Raw genomic sequence first — 20,480 nt, 5'->3', positions numbered from 1 at the left:
GTTAACTGTAAAAAAACAACACATGAAAAACTCGTTAGAAAGCACAATGTGGCAAAGGAATGCTAGAAATAGTGCCCATTCCAGGTAATGGAGGCTGATTAAATACGGTATGAAAGACTGTCCACGCCGCTGACTTGACAAAGTATTGCAGAGGAAGAAGTAAGATTGGTGCTTTATCCAAAAAAATCTTCTCTTGCTAATTGAAGGCAACTGAAGCTTGACTCCCTCCTCTTCAGATGAAAAAAATCTTGTTTTCCTAGAGAGAGAGGAATAAAAAAGCAGTTGAAGCATAGCTACACCTACTAATCCTCGTAATAAGAAAATATTTGGGAAGAAAGAGAAAGGGGAAGTAAAGATACGCCTACCTTGATTAACAGATCTTTGGTCTCCTTTTGCTGACGAGTAGAGTATCTCTGGGAGGATTTGTACACTTTAGGATGATGGCAAGAAAGTGAGAAAAAGAAAGGGTATGCCCTTGACAAACAAGCTTTAAATAAAATTATTCCTGAATGCAGACAATATTTCTATACCAACCATGCATATGAGGAGTACCAATCCACGTGCCTCCCACATCTTTACCAGCATTTGCACTAACGCACGTTTGTATGACTGTCAGATTTATTCTATACAACTTGTATCCAACGTTCTGTACCTCGACATCCTGAACACTGGATAAAGAAGTTGATTAAATCCAGAAGTGCTATGTCCCTGTCTTGTTTATATGATTCAATCCAGTCGTCCACCACAGACTGTCAAGAAAAAAAGAATACTTATCAGACACTCTTAAAAAGTGTTTTATTATAAGGCAATCACTATTCTTTTCAGAATATAATTTTATAGCTGAGAATTTATTTTGCATAACTTGTGTGTGCAAATGCAGAAATCTATACACCTTCTTTTAAGGTGGAGACAGAACAAATACTGTTAGAGAACAGAACTATATGCATTGTTTTCTGGTATTGTAATCGTATAAACACAGATTCAAATTCAAATCACTTTAATTTCTCAAAACTCACAGTATTTATACAGTTTCACAGTTGTGTTGAAAAAACAAATACTATAATTCCATACAGAATGACCAACATACACTCCCAGAAAACTAATGAATAGAAACATTTTGGGATAAAAACTGAATTTACAATGCATACATAATGCACATCTCAGTATTTCTAAAGGTCTAAGCAGTATATCAATCATTCATAAACACTGTACATAGTTCAGGAAGACAGAATGCAATGAAGACTATTTTGTGAATACAAAACATAGAAATTGGTCTTACAGTGTTTGGGAGTCAATAATTCACCTGAATCACTGTATATGAAGTGGAATCGGTTTCAAACTGCACTCAGAACTATATATAGTCAGGAGATATTTTTATAATCACTGATAAGCAGGCATAGCATGCAGTGATTATTATGAAGGATAGCAGGGAGGAGGACAGAAAGCAGACAGGTGTCAAGGTTTGTCATTTGTCATGTATTAATCTCTGGCGACACAGTACATGCTTCAGTGGCATGATGAGAAATGGCACTAAATGAATTTTGCCTGTCAACATAAAAGTGCAATCACGTCACAGCATTGGAAAGAGTTAATGGCAGATGTACATCAGCCGAAAGGAATGTGGAGCCACACAGTGAATGGCAAAGCCCGTAGCTGCTTCCCATACAGGCACATTCTGACTATTGAACCCCGTCAGCGCCGGGGGGACCCAGGATTTTTAAAACTCCTGATGTAAGTACAATGGAGCAATGAGGACAAAGCAAGCAAAGTAACTATGGAAGTGCTTTAAGAACTGTTCTAGAAGAGCAAGACGGTTTGATGAGGTCCCTCTTCAGCCCAATTCACACTTAAGGAATACAAGTATGACCTCCTTCCATGTCACTAACGTACAGCATTAGTAAACCTCTTTATTTGGACCTCCTCAATTACATACACAATAAAGGTAATGAATTGTACATATTTAATGTAACCAAATAATATATTTTACTTATTTTATTAGGAGAAAAAAAAATCTTTACCATTCCATGTATGTGATAGCATTCATTAAGAGAAGCTTGATTAGCCTGACTATACTATTGGAACACACCTTGCAAATGGATTATTTGATTTTTGGGAGTTCAGGTTTATAATGCATTTCTATAAAATTAAATTTAAAAATCCTAATCCCCCTCAATCAGCTTCTCAAGCAAGCTGGAAAAAGAATGAATAGGAAGGTCAGAATTCAAATAATTCAACCTCTTGGAAAAATTTTGCCTCTTTCTGAACTGGCAGACATAAGGATAGCTTCTGGAAACATCCCTCTGCAGTTCCCAGCTTATCCAAATGAAATCTCCCGATTGCCAGTAGGACCTCAGCAAGTGTTTGGAAGAGGGAAGCAGAGAGAAAACAGTTTTGTACATACTAGGAACGACAGCCTCTGTGAAATGAGCCAACACGCTCCATCTTTAACACAGGTCACTATACTTGTTCCTAACCCAAGTCAGGATGAGACTATCAGCATTCTCATGTTGTTCAACAACCAGCATGAGTCTCTACACATTCAAAGTACCAAAAAAAAAATAAGTTTTTAGAGGTTTTGTCTACAAATACACTCGCATGCACAGTAGGAGAAGAAATGTTACAAAACACTGTCCATCTGCTACTTAGAAGAAATCAAAAAGAAAGTCTTGGCCTCAAATTAATCTTGTTGAGAAAACATAAAGCAGTAGCACAAAACTGACTATCCAGAATGCTTCGCTATTTTTTCATCACGAATTTAGCCCTCTTCCTGTCAGTATCAATCATTCATAGAATTCACCACAGCACATAAAACCAAACTTAACCAAATGTAAAAATTATTTACTAAAACAAATATTGACAAAGCTTAATGACCAGCCTGCTGGTGTACTGACAACTTAAAACATTTGTTTGAACAGCTTTATTAGTGTAGATATCAGAGCAACATACAATTGCCAGCAGCAAATTTTTTCACTCTAAAAACCAGCAGCTGTGCTGGGCCAGACCACAGGTTGTCCCGCCCCACAGAGCTTCATGTAGGGAAAAACGTAATAGGGCAAGAATATACCAATACTTCCCAGTTACTCTCCCAGACTCTTAATTTGCAGCTCAGAAGCTTCCTGAGCGTGAATATGGTTCAAGAGACGTTATATTTCCTTTCATGAATGTGTCTGTGAGCCAGAAAATGTTACCATTTACAGCATCTTGTAGCAGTATGTCTCAAGGGTTAAATACTCACTTTAAAAAAGTGCAACTTTTGTTTTAAACTTGCCAATAGCTAGTTCTATCTGATGCTACCTAATTCTTAAGGAAGAAGAGAACACAAACCTCCAGCACCTATTTCCATTTTCCATGTTTCCAGCATATTCTCCACTTCGCATCTCTCAGGCAGAAGAATTCTACTCTGTGCTGTCGTGGCTTGCACAGAAATACTTTCGCGTCCTTATCTTTGTTCATCCTTGTCACACATCTCTTAACATTTTCTAATAATTTCTAAATAAAATTTAATAATAATCTAATCTAATAATTTCTAAATTTCTAATAATTTCTAAATAAGTTTATTATATTCTTCAAGCCTGGAAAATCTCAAATGTTTTTTCTAGTAACTAGTTCTGTTTTTAGTAACTAGTTCTCAGCCAGTGTCTGTGCTCTACCTATATATGTTTCACATAAAGCACTCCTTGTAGAAGTAAGGCTAGCCTGAGAGATTCCTTTCCAAATTCAGTTTTGCTCCTGTTTCTTGCTACAACATTCTGCCCCTTCAGCTACAGCACTGCAAATGATTCTGGTCTGTGCTATAAATTATGTCAATGAACCCATCTGGATTTAAAAGAGGAGGATCAGAGGGAAGACCTGTACGAAGATCTTTCCATTTTGATTCTTCTTTTAAACAGTTATTTAATTGCTTTCTGCAGTACTACCTCAAAACCAGAGCATTAGTTCAGCTCATCTACCTTCTGCTATTTTTCGGTCTCTTTATATACAAAGAATTTGTGAGGGACATGCTATGTCCTTGAGCAAGAAGCGTCCACTCCATCCCGCCTACTACAGTACTTGTTTTTTCAAGCCAGAACCCCGATGCAATTCACAGAAGAACGAAGTCAAGCAGCTGATCTCAAGACTCGCGGACGAGACCTGAGGCACTGCAGAGTGTTTAGCACCAGCAGTAGATAAAAACAGCAAAACCAGAGTGAAGGTTTGGAGCAGGGACAGCAGGCAAAGACTGCCTCCTGTATTCTCTGCACCTAATAGAGGATTGACAGAAAGTTTTAGCTAACATTTTTAATATTTGGGTACGATTCATCTCACCTAGCTTTACACGCATAGCCCACATAGTCACAGCCAGCCAGTCGCTCCCTTTGTACTGAACAGTCTATGTGCGCTATACATACATGCACATATATAGCCAATATTCAGTGGAGTTGACAGCGTACTTCATCTGTGCAGAGCACGTCTGCACTGTGAGGTAAGGTAACTCCTGCCTAAACCTGCTCATGATTACACCAGGTAGAATCCACTGCATCTCAGGGGGGATGAGGGTGACAAGGCACAGAGGCACCCAACCTGTGGGCATCACCACCCAGCCACACAAATCCCATTTGCTAACCCCTAAACACGAGGCGGGGGGGGGGATTTTCAGTGTATCAAAATCAAAGTAACACCCACACATCTACAGAATTCAACCTCTCATGCACATTTGGCATGCCTGTTGGTAATTTTTTTAAAAGAGATTACAGTTTAAGGCAACAGGAGATAATGAAGCCAGACTACATATGCTACAACAGTTGGAACTTAATCAAACTGTTAACTTTTGATGCAACAGAAAAGAGCTATAAAAACTGAAAACATTAGGATGAAAAAATAAAAAGATAGACATCAGACCAAAAATAGAGACAAATATCAACTGAACCAAAAATCCAGCCGTAATCCAAAAACCAGGAAAAAGGCTGAATACGAGAGAAAAAGAAATCAGGCAGGCAACAGTAGAGCAAAGGGTGCAGCGAGGAATCATTGCCAGAAAAGGACAATTTTGCATAAACTTGCATAGAGGAAAAGACTCCTGTTAAAAACAAGGATATCTAGCCAACAGCCCACAGGTTACTACAAACCCTTCCAGATGATTTCATCTTGTGAGCACCCTCCTTCCAGTCACCCCATGTTCAAGAGCTTCTCAGGCACAAGCAAGCAGCAAACTCCCTTAATAATTCTCCCAGCAGTGGCCCACATTTGGTCACCATCCTGCCCTGGCCCCTCCCTGTCATCTGTCCCAAATGCAGGATGGACACTGCGGTGAAGGCACATGTAGTGACAGGAGGAGGGAAGGACCTTTGGAAAGGAGAGTGCTACAAGCCAGCTCCATCCGGAAGAATTTATCCCAATGAGAGGCTTCTCGCCTACTGCTGCAAAATGCTTCTGGAAGATGGCACGCTTCGATTGCACAAGTTGTTCTGGTGGTGCCCATCTGCTGCCAGATGTTTCTACCTTCAGATGCAGTAGGGAGCATGGATCTATCATATGGAAATAGGCACCTCACATGCTCTGCATGACAGAGGTGATAAATTCAGCATTCCTAGGAAGCACGTGCTGCAGTATTCTGCCCAGGTGCAGGAAACCAGCACTTTCAGGATTTACCAAATTCAGTGAGTGTGCACAGGGGAAGGGCCCCGACAAGGTTATGAAGTACAACAAATGAGAAATTACATGAGGTTCTCATCGTCATTACCAGCTTGAAGTAAGGCAAGGAGTACTGTAACTAAATTTTAAGAAAAGTCAAAAACTATCTAGCTCGATTACAGAGATGAAAATTACTCCAGTAACACCCACGACTCCCTCTCACTCCCTGCTCGGAAAAGAAAAAAGAAAGCAGCTACATATATATATGGACGCACATACATATATACATGCATGTACATCTATATAAGCTATAGATATACATATATATACAGAGATGCACCACATCTCTTAGTCAGTCATTGTGACAAGCCCGTACAACTACATTCTACATAAATGACATTATTTTTTCAAATTTGAAAAATGCTTCTATTCTTATGAGAATTAAGTGAAAAATCAAGATCTTCTGCAAATGACAGATAGTACAAATACATAGTCAGCACAGAGATTTTCAAAAGCCCATAACAGCTTTCAAGAGAATCTCGCAGAAATTTACTCTGCAATGACTCTACTTCAAAAACTACCATGTAGCACAGTTGGAAGACAAAATCTAACATGCCTAATAGGCAAGAAATGAGAAGCTTAAACAAAGTTAAGGAAGTAGCAAAATAGATCCACAGTCTGAATAAACAGCTTAAAACCAATCATGGAAACTTTACAGATATACTGACCTTCACATCTCAAGTCTGCTAAAAGATAAATCAGATTTTTTTTTTAGTATTGAAGAGAAATAGCAGCCTGAATTGCCAGTAAAAGCAGAAGTCTGATGCAATGAATGAAATAATGAAACTAGTTATCTTATTACCTCCTGGAGGCTTTTCAGCTATGAATCCATTTCATATTCCTTCAGTGCAAGAACATTACTACAGTGCTGGAGGAACCACAGGGACTAACTGCAGATGATACTTTGCCAGCTCATGTAAATTAGCACAGTCTCGCTAAATATTAATGAAAGTTCATTTCATAAAGCTATTTCACAATTTAAATTAAGTAACAATTTGGCAGCAGTGCTACTAAAACAAAGTAAAAACAAATGACACTATATGTTGAAGTGTAAGATCTGAGTCAACTGTAAACTAAGTCAAATCGAGGCTAAGGAACATTTAAATAATTTGCCGTTTCATACAACTGATCATGGACATGCTTCACTTACAGTGAAAACAACAGACAAAAAATGACTGGGACAGGCGCACAGTGTGTTTATATAAAAGTTACCAAAAAAATCAAAATAAAAGTATATAAGGCATACTAATGTCTTCTGCCAATATGAAATTTGAAGCTTACTGAAACAAGAAAGGAAAGCACAGGGAAATAAAAAATTTCCACTATCTGTATAAAGAGCACCCTGAAGAGAAGATAAAAGCTAAAAAACGTGCTTTAACAGGTGGTGAGAATAACTTAGAGAACAGTGAAAATAAGAACATAAGGTAAGAAATGGAAGTAGCAAAAGACTTGTAATGCTCTGTGTAAAATTCTTTAAGTTCATTTACGCAGGGTTTTGTGTTTTTTTTAATAACACAAATCTTTTAAGGTCAAGTTTTGTGAAGACTGAGGTAATCACACAGACAGTTACTGGGGAGAAGGTAGTCCCTAGCGTGTACAAGGATACGCAATTTCACGTTCTGCATTATACCTCAAGATGACTGGTAGAATTCCAAATTGCAGACAGCAAGTATAATATACACCCACTGAAAAAACTAATATAAGGTTAATAAAACAGAACTGTAGATTGAAAAGCTGCAATTTATCCTTTTTCCTCTAAAGATGGTCATTTTAAATTATGAGAGTTCTTGCTTTGCTAACTCCGAGTGAGCATTTTCTGAAAATGATTCTTTATTGTAAATCTTACTTTAATTTAACAGTACCTGTTTCTTGTTTCTCTTTTTCATAAGCAGAGAAAAGAAAATCTGCTTAATGCAGTGTCTATCTATACAGCTTTTTCTTTTTTTCCTGAAGCACAGAGTGGGAAGGAATAAAATCTTAAAATAACTTATTCCCAATAAAACTAAGAAATCCATGCTCTCCATACAGACCTATTTGTGTTTAGCATTTCACAAAAAAACTTACCTCTGTGCAGTAGAATGGGTATGAACTATCATTATGCAGGGAAATCACTGTAACACATTACATGGAAACATTTGGGTGAAAAAAACTCACTTTGGAAAGATAAAAATATTTAGTTCTCAGAGTGCTACAATGGCATGATTTAAATGGCATTAGTCTTATGTGCATAAAACGTACTGGAAAAATTATCCTTGCAGATGGATTAAGATTGTAAGAACTACTGAGGAGAAGTACTCTTGTTGCAGCGCATCTGCAGTACTTAGAACTGCACTTCCTCACCCAAGTCCTCAGAAAAGATGTGGAATATGCTAAGGCCTCATACCAAGTCAATTTCCTACGATGGTACAGATTTGGTGTTAGCTGCTGATCTCTCATAATTTACATACTACACAATTTCTTAAGGGTTGTGTCTGCTTAACTTGAGCCAATCACAGGCATGAATGGTTCTGAGAGGCTACAAAGCATAAAAAACAGTTATATACACTGTGCACGAGCTTTGAAAATCCTTAGGGAGTGCAGAAACAAAATCAGTTATACCAATAAGAGACCCATCGATTTATTAAACGCCATACTTCAAATTCTTTTGCTAGCCCAATTTGGAAAGAGTTCATGGATCACCCCAGATAATTCAAAAAATGATTCTATTTTGGATAGTAAAATCTTCTCTGGCTTTAACCGTAATGGGTATTTTCAGGCATAAATGTCTTCACATGCTGCACCACTGGCATACAAGCAGCATACCTTAGCAGTGAAATCATCAATTGTGAATTACACAAGGGAGAAGCAACAGAAAAACTCATTTGGTATTAAGGGAAGCCCCTTTAATTAATTCATGTTTTATCTGGTGGCTAAATTGTTGCTAGTATAACAATCATGAGAACGCATACCTAGTTTTGATTCTTCCTTTTAATCCAGTAGCATATAACCAAAAGCAAAGCAAGATTAGGCTGCAGAAGAAATCCATCTAGCAATATCAAAACTAAATACTATTTCAAATTACAATAATACTTGCAGTTATTTTATCCTGTAAGCTTTACAGAATGTGTACTTAAAACTCCTGAGGAGTTTCTGAGACAGCTTAGTGAAACCCAAGGTCATTATTCATCCTTCAAGTCAGAGAATACAGCACTGTTAGAATTCAACAGAGGATAATTAAACTAAAAATGCCTTCAACATAAAAAATATGGATGATACTTTATATCATGTGTGTATACTATTACACCTTCAGCAAAGACCTTTACTGAAATAGCCAAGGTAGATGCAGACACACTATCCATTGAAGAGGACTTCTAGTAGGGAGAACAGACAAATTCAGGAAAAAGAAAGCCATTAAAGGCTACTGTTTATACAGAAACCATATTCACCCTGAGATACAAACAGACAGAGGTAGGGAGAACTCCTGAACTATATTTTACCTTCTTATCTACCCTCTTGCTTATCTGCCTTTGTCAGAGACAGGATATTGGACTTCTGGTATAATCCAGTTAGACACAGCAGGCTTTAATTTTTGAGCTCGAGTAACAAGACATACATGTAAAACAATTTCTCCCATAGAAGGTAGCTACTGTCATGGTTATACAGTCACTTCAATCAAGAATAAGTCTGAGTTGCTGCCAGAGATGAGCTGAATCAGGGAGCTGATCCAGCTGAAAAAAAATCCATCAAACTGTCACGTTCTAATTAAATTTATTTCTTGGTGTGACTACAAAACACACAAGAAAGGTGTAAAAAAACAACAGCTGTAGGTGTGAGAGAAGGTGGGACCAATCTGTTCAACAGCAGCCTTAGTTCATGCAAGATTAAAGCAGGCACATAACAATTCTTCTTAACTAGAACCACTGGGAGGACTAAGGAGCATAGAGATTATCTATATTGCATAATAATTATGTAATTAAAATAACCGTGTGATAAAATTCCGGGCAGTTGAGAAGTAAGCAAAGCAAAATCTAATCCATGCTGAATGTGCTGGGAAGCAGCTGATTAAGCTGTGCAGTCAGTTGCCCTGCCGTCAGCCTCCTTCTCAGGGAGAAAGCACATCTGAGGAGCAGGCTGGCTCTGTGGGGTGGTGCTGGGGGCCTCTGCCTCGAGGCAGTGCCCCCTCCTGCTCCCCACTCAACAGCCGAGGTGCCTGCCACCACTAGCACCCTCTGCAGCGAGACCTGAGGGGGAAGGGTAAGGTTCAACCCTTTGATTCTCTGCAGCTGCTAAGGTTGGCCCACCCTAATTTGTACTTAAATGAAACTAAGATTATTATTGCTAGAGAAAAAAGGGGTCGTAGAAGAATCTGTTGACTTAACACAGGAATGGGTGCAATTCCACAGCCTGACCTATGCAAGGAGGTAGTTTACAGACCACAGTGGTCTATTTCTGCCCCAAACGTTGTGCATATCCAAAGCTATTTAAACAGTAGAGGATATGCCATATTAACAAGATATATAAGCCACATCAGCTTTCTGGAAGAACTGATTACCTTACCTATCTTGTACAAGTCATCAAATCTAAAAGTGATAGGAGAAGATACTGGAGGTACTGGCAACTCCCACCAGAAAACTATTTTGGATACAGATGTTGGTAACTGAACCTGATCTAAACCTAGTACTTTACATTAAAAGGAACTGGCAATCATGCAGTATGCTGCTAGTGCATACAGAACAACAACAAAAAAAGCACTGCTGAAAGCTGTGTTTGCTTTCCCTCTCTCTTACTATTTCCAACAGATCAAACATGTAATTGTAAGGGATGCATACCCTTTATTTTTGCAGGTATTGATTTTGAAGTCCACAGTCTGCAACAAAGGCAGGCGGATAAATGCTGAAAATCAGTATTGTCTTGAAAGTACTGTTAACGTTTCAGAAATATTTTAAATTAATATTAATGACACGTTTTAATCCTTTCAGATAAGTAACTGAATGGAAAGAAAAGGTCTCGTGATATTCCTCCTGCTCATGAAAGTTCATGCTCGTGAACTTTCTAGCCAGTGTGGTACCGTGAATGAGCGTCACAGTTAGCCAGCTTGAGCCCACCAGGTGCGAGGAAGAAATAATGTGTGAGGAACTGAAACTAGGAAACCAAGAGAACTTCCTCATGGGACAGGGTAAGCTTACGCTGCTACAAAGGCAGCTAAACTTGAACACGGAGGGCATCTCAAAGTACTCAAGTGTGCCCAGATGGGCAGACAAGAAGAGCGAGGACTGAGGTATATTCTTGACTTCTGGCGAGACAAAGAACTAGTAGCACAATGAAAAATTCCATTTCAATGTGCCAGAAAGCTCTCTTTGGATACAGATCCTAAATGCACGTTGCCATATAATGGAGCCATATTTACTCTGAACCATGTCTAACTCTAAACCATGGTATCTTTTATTAGGTGAGCATAAGCAGAGGGTTCAAATATTTCAAAAATCAACATCTAAATTGACGTTTGCAGTTCACTGCAGATAAGGATGACTGGCTATGCACATAATACAGAGTAATCTCGGCATAGATCTGTTCAGGTTTGGGTATCAAATACCTTGTATGACTACTGATGATTATCTCCGATTTTCTGGGGGAGGCACAAATCTCCTTTGCACACAAGAAAGCTAAATGCTATTACGCTTGTTTTGAGCAACACCGAAGTACAAACTTTATTACAGCTAATTGGACATAATTAACTCTCAAGAAATTTTCAGATTGAAGCCTAAACAAAATCTGCAACCACCACATGCTCTTTACTTCACTGCTGCCTTAACGCCAGGCTCAGAGACCAGTACAGAAGCGCCTACGAAAGCTTAAGCTACGAGTCAGCCTCTGCACTGGGGCTCAGCTGCAGGAGTGGCGATTCATCCATGCCCTTCATTCCCACCAGGGTAAGCTCAGGCAGTTCAGCACATGAGAAATGATGATACAGTTTGTTCTGCCTGCGGAAGTTTAGAGTGGGGAAATATACTGGATATAGCTGTGTCCATAAAAACATTCAAGGTGAAAAAAAGAGACAAATGACAAAAAGCAGAAAAGTGTCATGAATTCCCTAAGAAAGAAAAATGTGTGCCTAAAAAGCTCTGCAAACAATCTTGATAGACTGAAGAACTGTACCAGCAGAAAACAGGAAGGTAGGTTGGTCATATTGCACTACATACAGAGAGAGCTGCCAACAGAAAATCTTCCGAAGCAACTAACCACACAATAGGTTACAGAACAAATTTTTTTAAAGTGCCAACAATCCAATACTAGGTTAATACGGGCACCAAACTGATTTACAGAGTTCAAGTGAGACTTAGCTTGGATACAACTAACACTTCATAACAGAAGCAAAGATTTACATGCAAAGAGCAGCTTTGAAGTCATGTGTACTTGAAAAACAAAATATTAACATTACTTTGTTTCCCTGGAAGAACTAAACAGCAGTAAGCCTGAAGAGAGGTAAATGAACCCTGCGATAAGAACCAGAATAGAGGACAAACTTAAAGAAATGAGAGTTGAATTCAGCTACAGGCTTCCATGAGCTGGCAATACAAAGACAGAAAAATCTAACAACTAAAATATATTCTGAGAGCATGCAGCTGGAGCAGACAGGTCAGGAATGAAAGCACATTAAGTAAAATTTCCACATAATCTCAAAATATATTAAATGAACTTTTCTGTTTTTCATTGCTGGAAGCAAACTTAAGAGCACTACAGAAAAAAGTTAAGTACATGTTACAGGGAAATAACTGAATATCAACAAAAAAGAGGTTCTAACAAATGCAGATATATGTAATTTATCTGAAAATTGGCAATACTGACAAAATTGCTAAAATTGGCCAGAAAAAACCTGCATCAAAACTATGAGTAAGAAAAATGCCAAGCATTCCTAATTGTTAAATAAAGATCCCTAAGCTAATAAGGAAAAAAAATATAAAGATGCTAATAAACTTGGTTTATAGAACCTTTGTTTCAATGTGGGATTATCATCCAGAAGTTCAAGTTAAAAATAATTTAATCACATTATAATTGCATCTTGCTTCCCACTACACAGATCTGTCAATTTCTTTATTTTTTATCAATAGTAAAACTTTTGAAGGTACACAAGTGGCACATACTCTTGAACTTAGGATTATGGTTCCTAAATATGGCCCTAAAAATGGGGCATTTATGCCCCAGGCCTTCAAATAGACTTGCCTACTCTTTTACTATTTGTTTACTTGTTAGGAACGGCTTCCAACAAGCTATTTACTTCTTTCTCATCTGAGCAAGATGTAGGCTAAGTGCATTTTAAGCATGTGTGTGCACATGTGTATATAGGGGGGGGTGTGTTTATGTATATATCTGTACACAAATAGTACTTTTTTCAAAACAATTCCTTTGAATTCAGTTCAATTTGAATTCCAAAGGTTTCTTACTACAAACATGCAGACTATTTCTTTTTAGAAATTCATTTGTGGAAGACTTCTGTTGGCATCTCTTTTGAAATAGATGAAATGTATCAAAGTCAATTCCACACACGCACTCAGTCATCAAATATCAAAGCAATCACACATTCCTTCTCATTTGGCGCCTGCAAATATCAATAACTCTAAGACAAACATACTACGTAAAGCATAATATATGTTCAGTACCGCAGTAAAACCAGAAAATAGACTCCAGATGTTTCCTCAAATCCTGCCAAAAATAAAATTTGAAAATGTGTCGAAAACCAAGGAAAGTTGGAAACCCCAATGTAAAACATGTAGGAAGAAGAAGCACAAAGAATCTGTAGCTTTGTTAGCAGTAAATTTGTTCTGTCTTCACCTACTAGATAAGAAGGGTCAATCCTGTGTAACTGTAAAAACAGCCACTAAGAAGAACAAAAATACTGATATTTTCTTCCTACTTATTAGTACTTTAAAACTACATCTCAGATTTGAGGCTCAGAGAAAATATTCCATAGCTTGAACTCATGTGGAAGACTACATTAGCCCTAGGTTTTATGCTACACCAAAAGTAACATTAAGAATGGTACTTTGCTCCTAATTTTCCTAATTTATAATTTTGCTCACGTCAGTTGGCACCATGTAATCAAAACATGCTAACTGATATTGTATGATTCCCTTTTGTTGAAATGCAAAGTAAAGGAAGTTTGCTTAAACAACCCTTCAGTAGGAACCACTGTTGGCTTTTAACTGCAATGGGTTATTGATATTCTGGGCCCACGTTTCTCCTTTGAGTGCCAAAAACAAATAGCTGAAGCACAGTAACTTACAAAAAGCATACAAATATTGTCAGAAACAATCATCTACAGAGGTTCTTGAGATGGGACTCATCTGGCCCAATAAATGCTTTAAAACCTCAGTAACTGATCAAAACTTAAAACGAGTAAGAAACACCTCCAGAGGCGGTTCAATATAGCTATCTTAGATATTTATCTTATAATGAAAAATTCGCCTTCAGGGTGTGTCCATCTTTGTCCCTCAGCCACAGAGGAAGCCTATGCAACTTGTTTAGCCTTCATCTGTAACTCTGGTGGGGACAGCAAGAATGCAAGCTGCAGTGTGAAGTACTCAAAAGTGCTTCAGCCAGCAGCTATTTTGAGGGAAAAAAAGAAAAAAGGGGAAAAAAAAGAAAGAAAGCTTTGTATCCATCAATAGTATCATCTTATACTTTTTCTTCCTGTAAAACTTACTACAGCTTATCATTTAATGGACTGATTAATACCAACATGTATTTACAATTTGAAAGCAATGGACAAAATAATGGAGAATTCAACTGAAATACATGACTTTTCTGATCTGTCTCGTTTTTCAGAAACATGTGGCAGTCCCCAACTCAATGACAGCACGTTCTGTTCTTTATCATATACAGACTAAGATAATGTTAAACATAAAAGTCTACTGGACCAATACAGCTTGCGAAAAAAAGCCAACTGTTTACAAAAGCATAGCTCAGAATGAACTCCTACAGTCAGGGTACACTGAATGATGAAAGTGTAACACAATTAGTTATTTTACCTGCATAGCACTCTTCCCCAGCTTAACCACCTCAAACAAAGTGACAGGGTCCCCTTCTCCATTCTGCTGAGGGTGGCCATTAGCTCTTCCACGACTTGCTCCCCTGGCTCCAGCATCCAAACGAACTTTGTCTCCTGGAGACTTCCGAGGTTTCTTAGCGGCAGACTGGGCAAAGAAAACCAGCAGAGTGAAAAAAAAAATTTATTATAGCTATGACATCTGACATCACTCAAAAGTGTCTCTATAAATCATATATATATATTACACATATATTTATACGCTCACACATATAAATACACGCGAATATCACAGAATAAGTCAGTCTGAAAGGGATCTCAGGTCTCCAGTCTGACCTCTGGCAAGGTCAAAGCAATGTCAGCTATGAAATTCAACCATGTTGATTAGGGCTTTATCCAGTCAGGTACATATATTTTTAATTACCAATACTCACTGAGAAACAACTTTAAAGCCACAGTCAAGGAATTCAACACTGCTGAATTCCCAGTGCTGAAGTACCAGTTCACATCAATATCCATAATTAATTGATCAACACAAACAGATAGTTGACAGCATGACTAGATATATATATGAATGGCAGCAAATTACAGACAGGACAGAAAAAGTGTTTTCTGTTGGCAAACAAAGTGAATTTTCAGAATACATAATTAACTTTGGAAGACAACAAATAATTTGTGAAACATACACTTGTCCTGTTAACAGTCTATTTCTGTATTTAAGTAGATATAGAAATTTTATAACAAACAATAAAGATTCAACTTCTCAATTCCAATAAAATTAAATAACTAAACTTATAATCAGATTTAGCAGATCATAATAATAGCCCCTTTCTTGCTTTAAAATTTTGAGTTAAACATTTTCCTTGTGAAACTAAATTATTCAATGTAAACTTTCTCCAGATTCCTCAAGCTCATAATCAGATGCTATAGATCCTACTTGTGATAGGTCACACAGTGAACATTTTGTTTTGAATTTAAGTCACTTTATGCAAAAAAATCAGTTGGGGGGGGGGGGGGAAGGTGAGATTCCTGCTACAATCTTATGTCTAAAATCTTTTTTTTGCTCCTACTGCGAGGCAGACAAAACCAAAAGGTGCCACAGAACAATGATGAAGCTATTTTGAGGAATTCTGTTAAAGAAAACATGCAAGCAACTCTACAATTGTACAGTATCCTCATGGTACCATTTACCTTGACCACACTGGCACCCAGTTTCCATTAAAGCTTTTAGAAAAGAATGTGAAGTCAGCATTTTTGGTTGCATCTTCCAACTGCAGACATGTTAAGAATTTTCCTGCAGAGGAAAGAAATCTCATTTCTGGAAGACAGCCGGTAGAAGACAGAGAGGTACCCTAGCCTTCTCCTTGCTCTAAAACTGTCACTGCCGGTGGCGCAGGGAGATAAAGAAAAGGGCAAGGTGGAGCACAACTGCTTCTTGCAAATACTCAGTTAAGGATTTGCATACAAATGCAAGATGGAAAGCTTAAAATAATGGGAGAATCTCTATGAAAAGTTTCTTGGATAACATCTGCATTTATGAGTAGAAGAATATGAGATCTCTGCCAATTATTGTTTTGCAAAGCTGCCTTTACCAGCAAGAAAGCTACCAATAAATACATGGAATGTTTGAGCTCAACCAAGCTCTGAAGAGACACATGATCACTATTTAATTTAAAAAAAAAAAACAAAAAAAAAAAAACAACAATGTAAAAGTTGTTTGACTTAGATTTTGATTAGATATTAGGAGGAAATTCTTCACTCAGAAGGTGGTGAGGCCCTGGCCCAGGCTGCACTGAGCAGCTGTGGGTGCCCCATCCCTGGCAGTGCCCAAGGCCAGGCTGGATGGGGCTGGGGGCAGCCTGGGCTGGTGGGAGGGGTCCCTGCCCAGGCCAGGGGGCTGGAATTGGGTGGGCTTTGAGGTCCCTTCCAACCTAAACCTATGGTTCCATTGGGGAATGTATAATCCACCTGTTCACTCAATGTGCGTGACAATAAGCTACAAGCACTTAAACTAGCTAGAAGTACTGCTAAAGGAAAGCAGGAAGGCAAGCTGATGCCCTCTTCAGATGCTAATGTAAGCCAGAACAGGTCCCCTCTGTACTCAGTTCCCCTCAACATGAAATTCAAAGGGTGACATTAAATACTTCAGGGATTAAGGGAAAACAAATAGGAGATCGAAGGATATGTGAAATGCACACACTGAGGGTGCCAAACACAGGTAGTCCTGCATCTCAAAAGAGAGAGACCCTTGCATTCACAGGTTAGGGTGGTCCTTCAGCTCAACCCAAAAAAGAAAGCCCTCGAATGCCATGAAGAGCTCCCACATAGAAACAGCCCTGCACAAAGGTAAGCCTGGCTCCAGTAAAGCTGTCAGACTATGACTGACAGGTATAAAATACGGCATTTCATAAGATCAAACAAACAAGAGTGAATTTGTATTAAGTCCCCTCTCCTGAGGATCCACCAAACGGTCCTCAAGATATGAGAACAACAGAGCCCTGTGCTTTCTAATAGGAGCAACAATGCTGCTTACTGCTTGCCACTTCTCACCCTTTCAGCCCCTGTGAGAAGCCAGAAATTGCTGGCTTCTACCTAAAGCCCTTTTAAGCTCACAGTCACCCACAATGTTTTGTTGTTGTTGTTGTTGTTTGTTTGCTTCCTTTTTCATTTTAAGTGTCTGTCAAAATCCCTAGATAAGTAAGATCTGATTGCTCTCCAGACTCAAAATTGTTATCTGTTTATGACAGGGATCCCTGAAAAAGTCATGGAAAAGGCAAGCTGGTTAGCTGTATTGTATCTAAATGCATTAATAAATCCTTCTAATTATTTTCATATTCCAGGCATCTGCTGCAATGGCAGAGCAGATGCTGCTGAAGTGAATTAAGACTTCCAGAGGGAGGAGGGATAAAGAAGGAAAGCAAGCTGGAGGCTTGAATCTCACACTGAGAAAGGTGCTGTTGGGGGGCGTTATATCCCTGCTTTCACTCTGAGATCCAGGACAGAGTCAGACCAGTGGCAGGGTCCAAGTGGACTGTGTGTGTGTGAGATCTGAACTAGGGTCTCCCCACAAAGACCAGAAGAAATCCTATCTTCGTCTTTTTCTTTTCTGACTTTTTTAAACTATTCCAAGACCAAGTTCTACAGCTCAACCTACACAGAGTACTTTACATTGTAATGTCTGTTATTCTACCAAAACAATCTCCAGGAACATGGACATTAGTTTCATTTTCATACAATTCAGTTGAAGTGACTCTGTTCATGCTCACAACCAGGACATTGTTCCAAGTAATTCTTGTCAGAGATCAGCCTCGAATAGGTGAAAGCCTCCAAGTTACAGCCATATGAAAACAGAAGTTATTATTTTTCAGATTTGTAAATTAGATTCAACTGACAGCAAATAAGGCTGAGAATTTATCCACATAAGCATTAGGAAATTCAGAAGTTCCAGAAGATGCAAGAAGAAACTCTAAAATGACCATACTGACGACCACAGAGTTTAACTGTTGTTTTATGGTATAAACCAAAGTAAGAAGAAACAAAATACTTATCTAGACTGTAATTAAACTGATATTGTGAAAATTCAGAATTGTGTAATACATTAGCTAGATAATATCTTTCATTTAATGTCTTTAAAATGATTCTGAAGGGAAAAAAGTGATCCACATTTGTAAAAACAAGTAATAGAGTGAACGTTAACTTATACACTAAATAAAACCAAAAAACAGTGGTTTGACATTTTCCATTAACAGTGCCCAAGTTGATCTGATGTACTTCAGGAAGAAATAAAGACAGTTAAAGTGTTGCAGGTCATTAATTTCACCTGTCTTCCCCCTCCAGTAATGGCCTATATGTGCATTCGCATAATTACATAGTATGTAATAAGTCATTTAAAGCAACACCCCATTTCTTAAGATAAGTGGAAGAAACTTTTTAACCTTCCACTTGAGTAAGACTGAAGAACTTGCCTCTCGAAGGCACCATCATCTTGAGAGACCTCTGCATTGTAACACGGTATTAAGCAGAAGAGTCTCTGGTAATGTCTGAGCTCATTCCGAACGAATACTGATTAAAAAAGGCAGCTCATGAACATTTCATAACATTGTCATGGTTATCCAGGAAGAAGTTATTGGATTCAAGCAGTCAGCCCTTTGAACGTCTTCATCACAGAAACAAACAAGGTGTTCTCTGTGAAAAACCTCATCCTGCAAATAACAACAGATCCAGGGTCCCTAACACCCAGCACACAGAGCTGCTTCAGCCATGCAGGCAGGTCTATTCAACTCCAGTTTTAAGGGACAGACCTAAAATATCAGGCGAGCAAGCTGAAACAGGACTCTGATGTACATCACACTAAGCCACAATCCTCGACTACTGTGAAAATAACTTCACTTCTTCTAAGAATACTCCTTCCTACTATTAATCAGGACGTGTGTGATTTGGAACTAAGAGGGAAAGTCAATCCTCTGGGGTATTTATCATCTGTAACACAAGACTCAATAACGCTGAGTCTGCTGCAAAGTTAAAATTTTACATATGAAAACAAATATAAGGTATTGTAGTCCCTCTCCTCCACACCAAACAAAACAAAACAAACAAACAAACAAAAAGAACATGAAAACAAAACCGTACAGTCTGTGCTGGGGACAAAAGCATCAAAAGTGCCTTGCTCCACCTTGCCTCAGAAAGGAGCATGAGGCGAGGAGTTAGTTGGAGAAAGGCATGCAGCAGCTTCCATGACTAAGAGATGAGCCACACACCAGCAGAGATCTCAGAATTGCCCCCTCTGGGACAAACTGATGTTTCTTCTTATCCTCCAAGTCAAACAGGCTAATCTCTAGCTACTCCTTCTGCAAAATACAATAGCTGAAATACAGTCACGGATCTCTCTCACTCCCTCCAACCTCCAAGAGCTATTCTGAGGTCCTGGGGAGGTAAGACCAGGTAGGTTAATATAAAGCATGGCAATGAAATTGACCAGCCCTCTAAGAGAGCACTGATCCAAGAGAGGAGGCAAAAAGGCTAAATGAATAACTGATCTGAGCCTCAGCTCACTACTGTGAAAGAAGCACTGGGGTTTCAAATCCCCTACCTAGAAGAGAAGAGAGCATCCATGCCCGTGTATTTCAATAATGCAGCAGCCAGAAAAGACATTCTTTAGCTGATGTTACTCAGCAACTCCAAGCAGAGGGCTGCCATACATCACTCCTTGAATACACAGCACACGATTCGCTAAATATGTATCCAGATGGTATGCTCACATAGAGCTTCATGTAAATATATGCATCAATACATCCCACTGACCGGACAGGTTTACCTCCCAGCCAATTGCTCCACAAGCATCTGCTCTACATGCTTGGGTGTTTAGAAGCAGACATGTGCAAGGGGGAGGCTGGCCCCAGCCACCGTCGGTGCTAGAACAGGACATGGTGCAACTCCTGCTGCATTCACTACATAGTTTGGTGAATTTGGGACAATCAGGTTACATTACGAGAGTTACTCTGAAGGACCAAGATGTTTAATCTCTTCGCAAGCCACTTGTCTAGTACACTCAGTGAAGTAGACTAGACTCATTCAAACAGAGTAGACTCATTAGAACAGTCTCTAGAGAACTAGGGGGGCAACATGAGAAGCAGGATTTTCAGGAAGGAAAGGTTCCCCAATTCATTAAGGTTCTCTCTGAACTGGAAAGATCTTTGCTACAAATGGTGAATTCTCAAATGAGGTCTACCTCCTTACAGAAGTCTCACATTTTCAATGAGAAAATCTCTTTCTCTGGAAAAAGAAGTCT

General features: G+C 38.7%; 1 protein-coding gene across 1 annotated transcript in view; it reads right to left on the bottom strand.

Moving 5' to 3' along the window:
* Nucleotides 1–20,480, bottom strand: part of STAG1 (stromal antigen 1) — a 185,061-nt gene that overhangs the window by 115,691 nt on the left and 48,890 nt on the right. Inside the window, 2 exon segments of the mRNA XM_050712522.1 lie at nucleotides 653–749; nucleotides 14,676–14,840. Of these exon segments, the coding sequence (XP_050568479.1) occupies nucleotides 653–749; nucleotides 14,676–14,840 (262 nt within the window).

This window comes from Cygnus atratus, chromosome 9, assembly GCF_013377495.2.
Source record: "Cygnus atratus isolate AKBS03 ecotype Queensland, Australia chromosome 9, CAtr_DNAZoo_HiC_assembly, whole genome shotgun sequence".
In the NCBI taxonomy this organism is placed as follows: Eukaryota; Metazoa; Chordata; class Aves; order Anseriformes; family Anatidae; genus Cygnus; species Cygnus atratus.
Note: the sequence above shows the minus strand (reverse complement) of the source record. Positions and strands in the feature narration are given on the sequence as shown.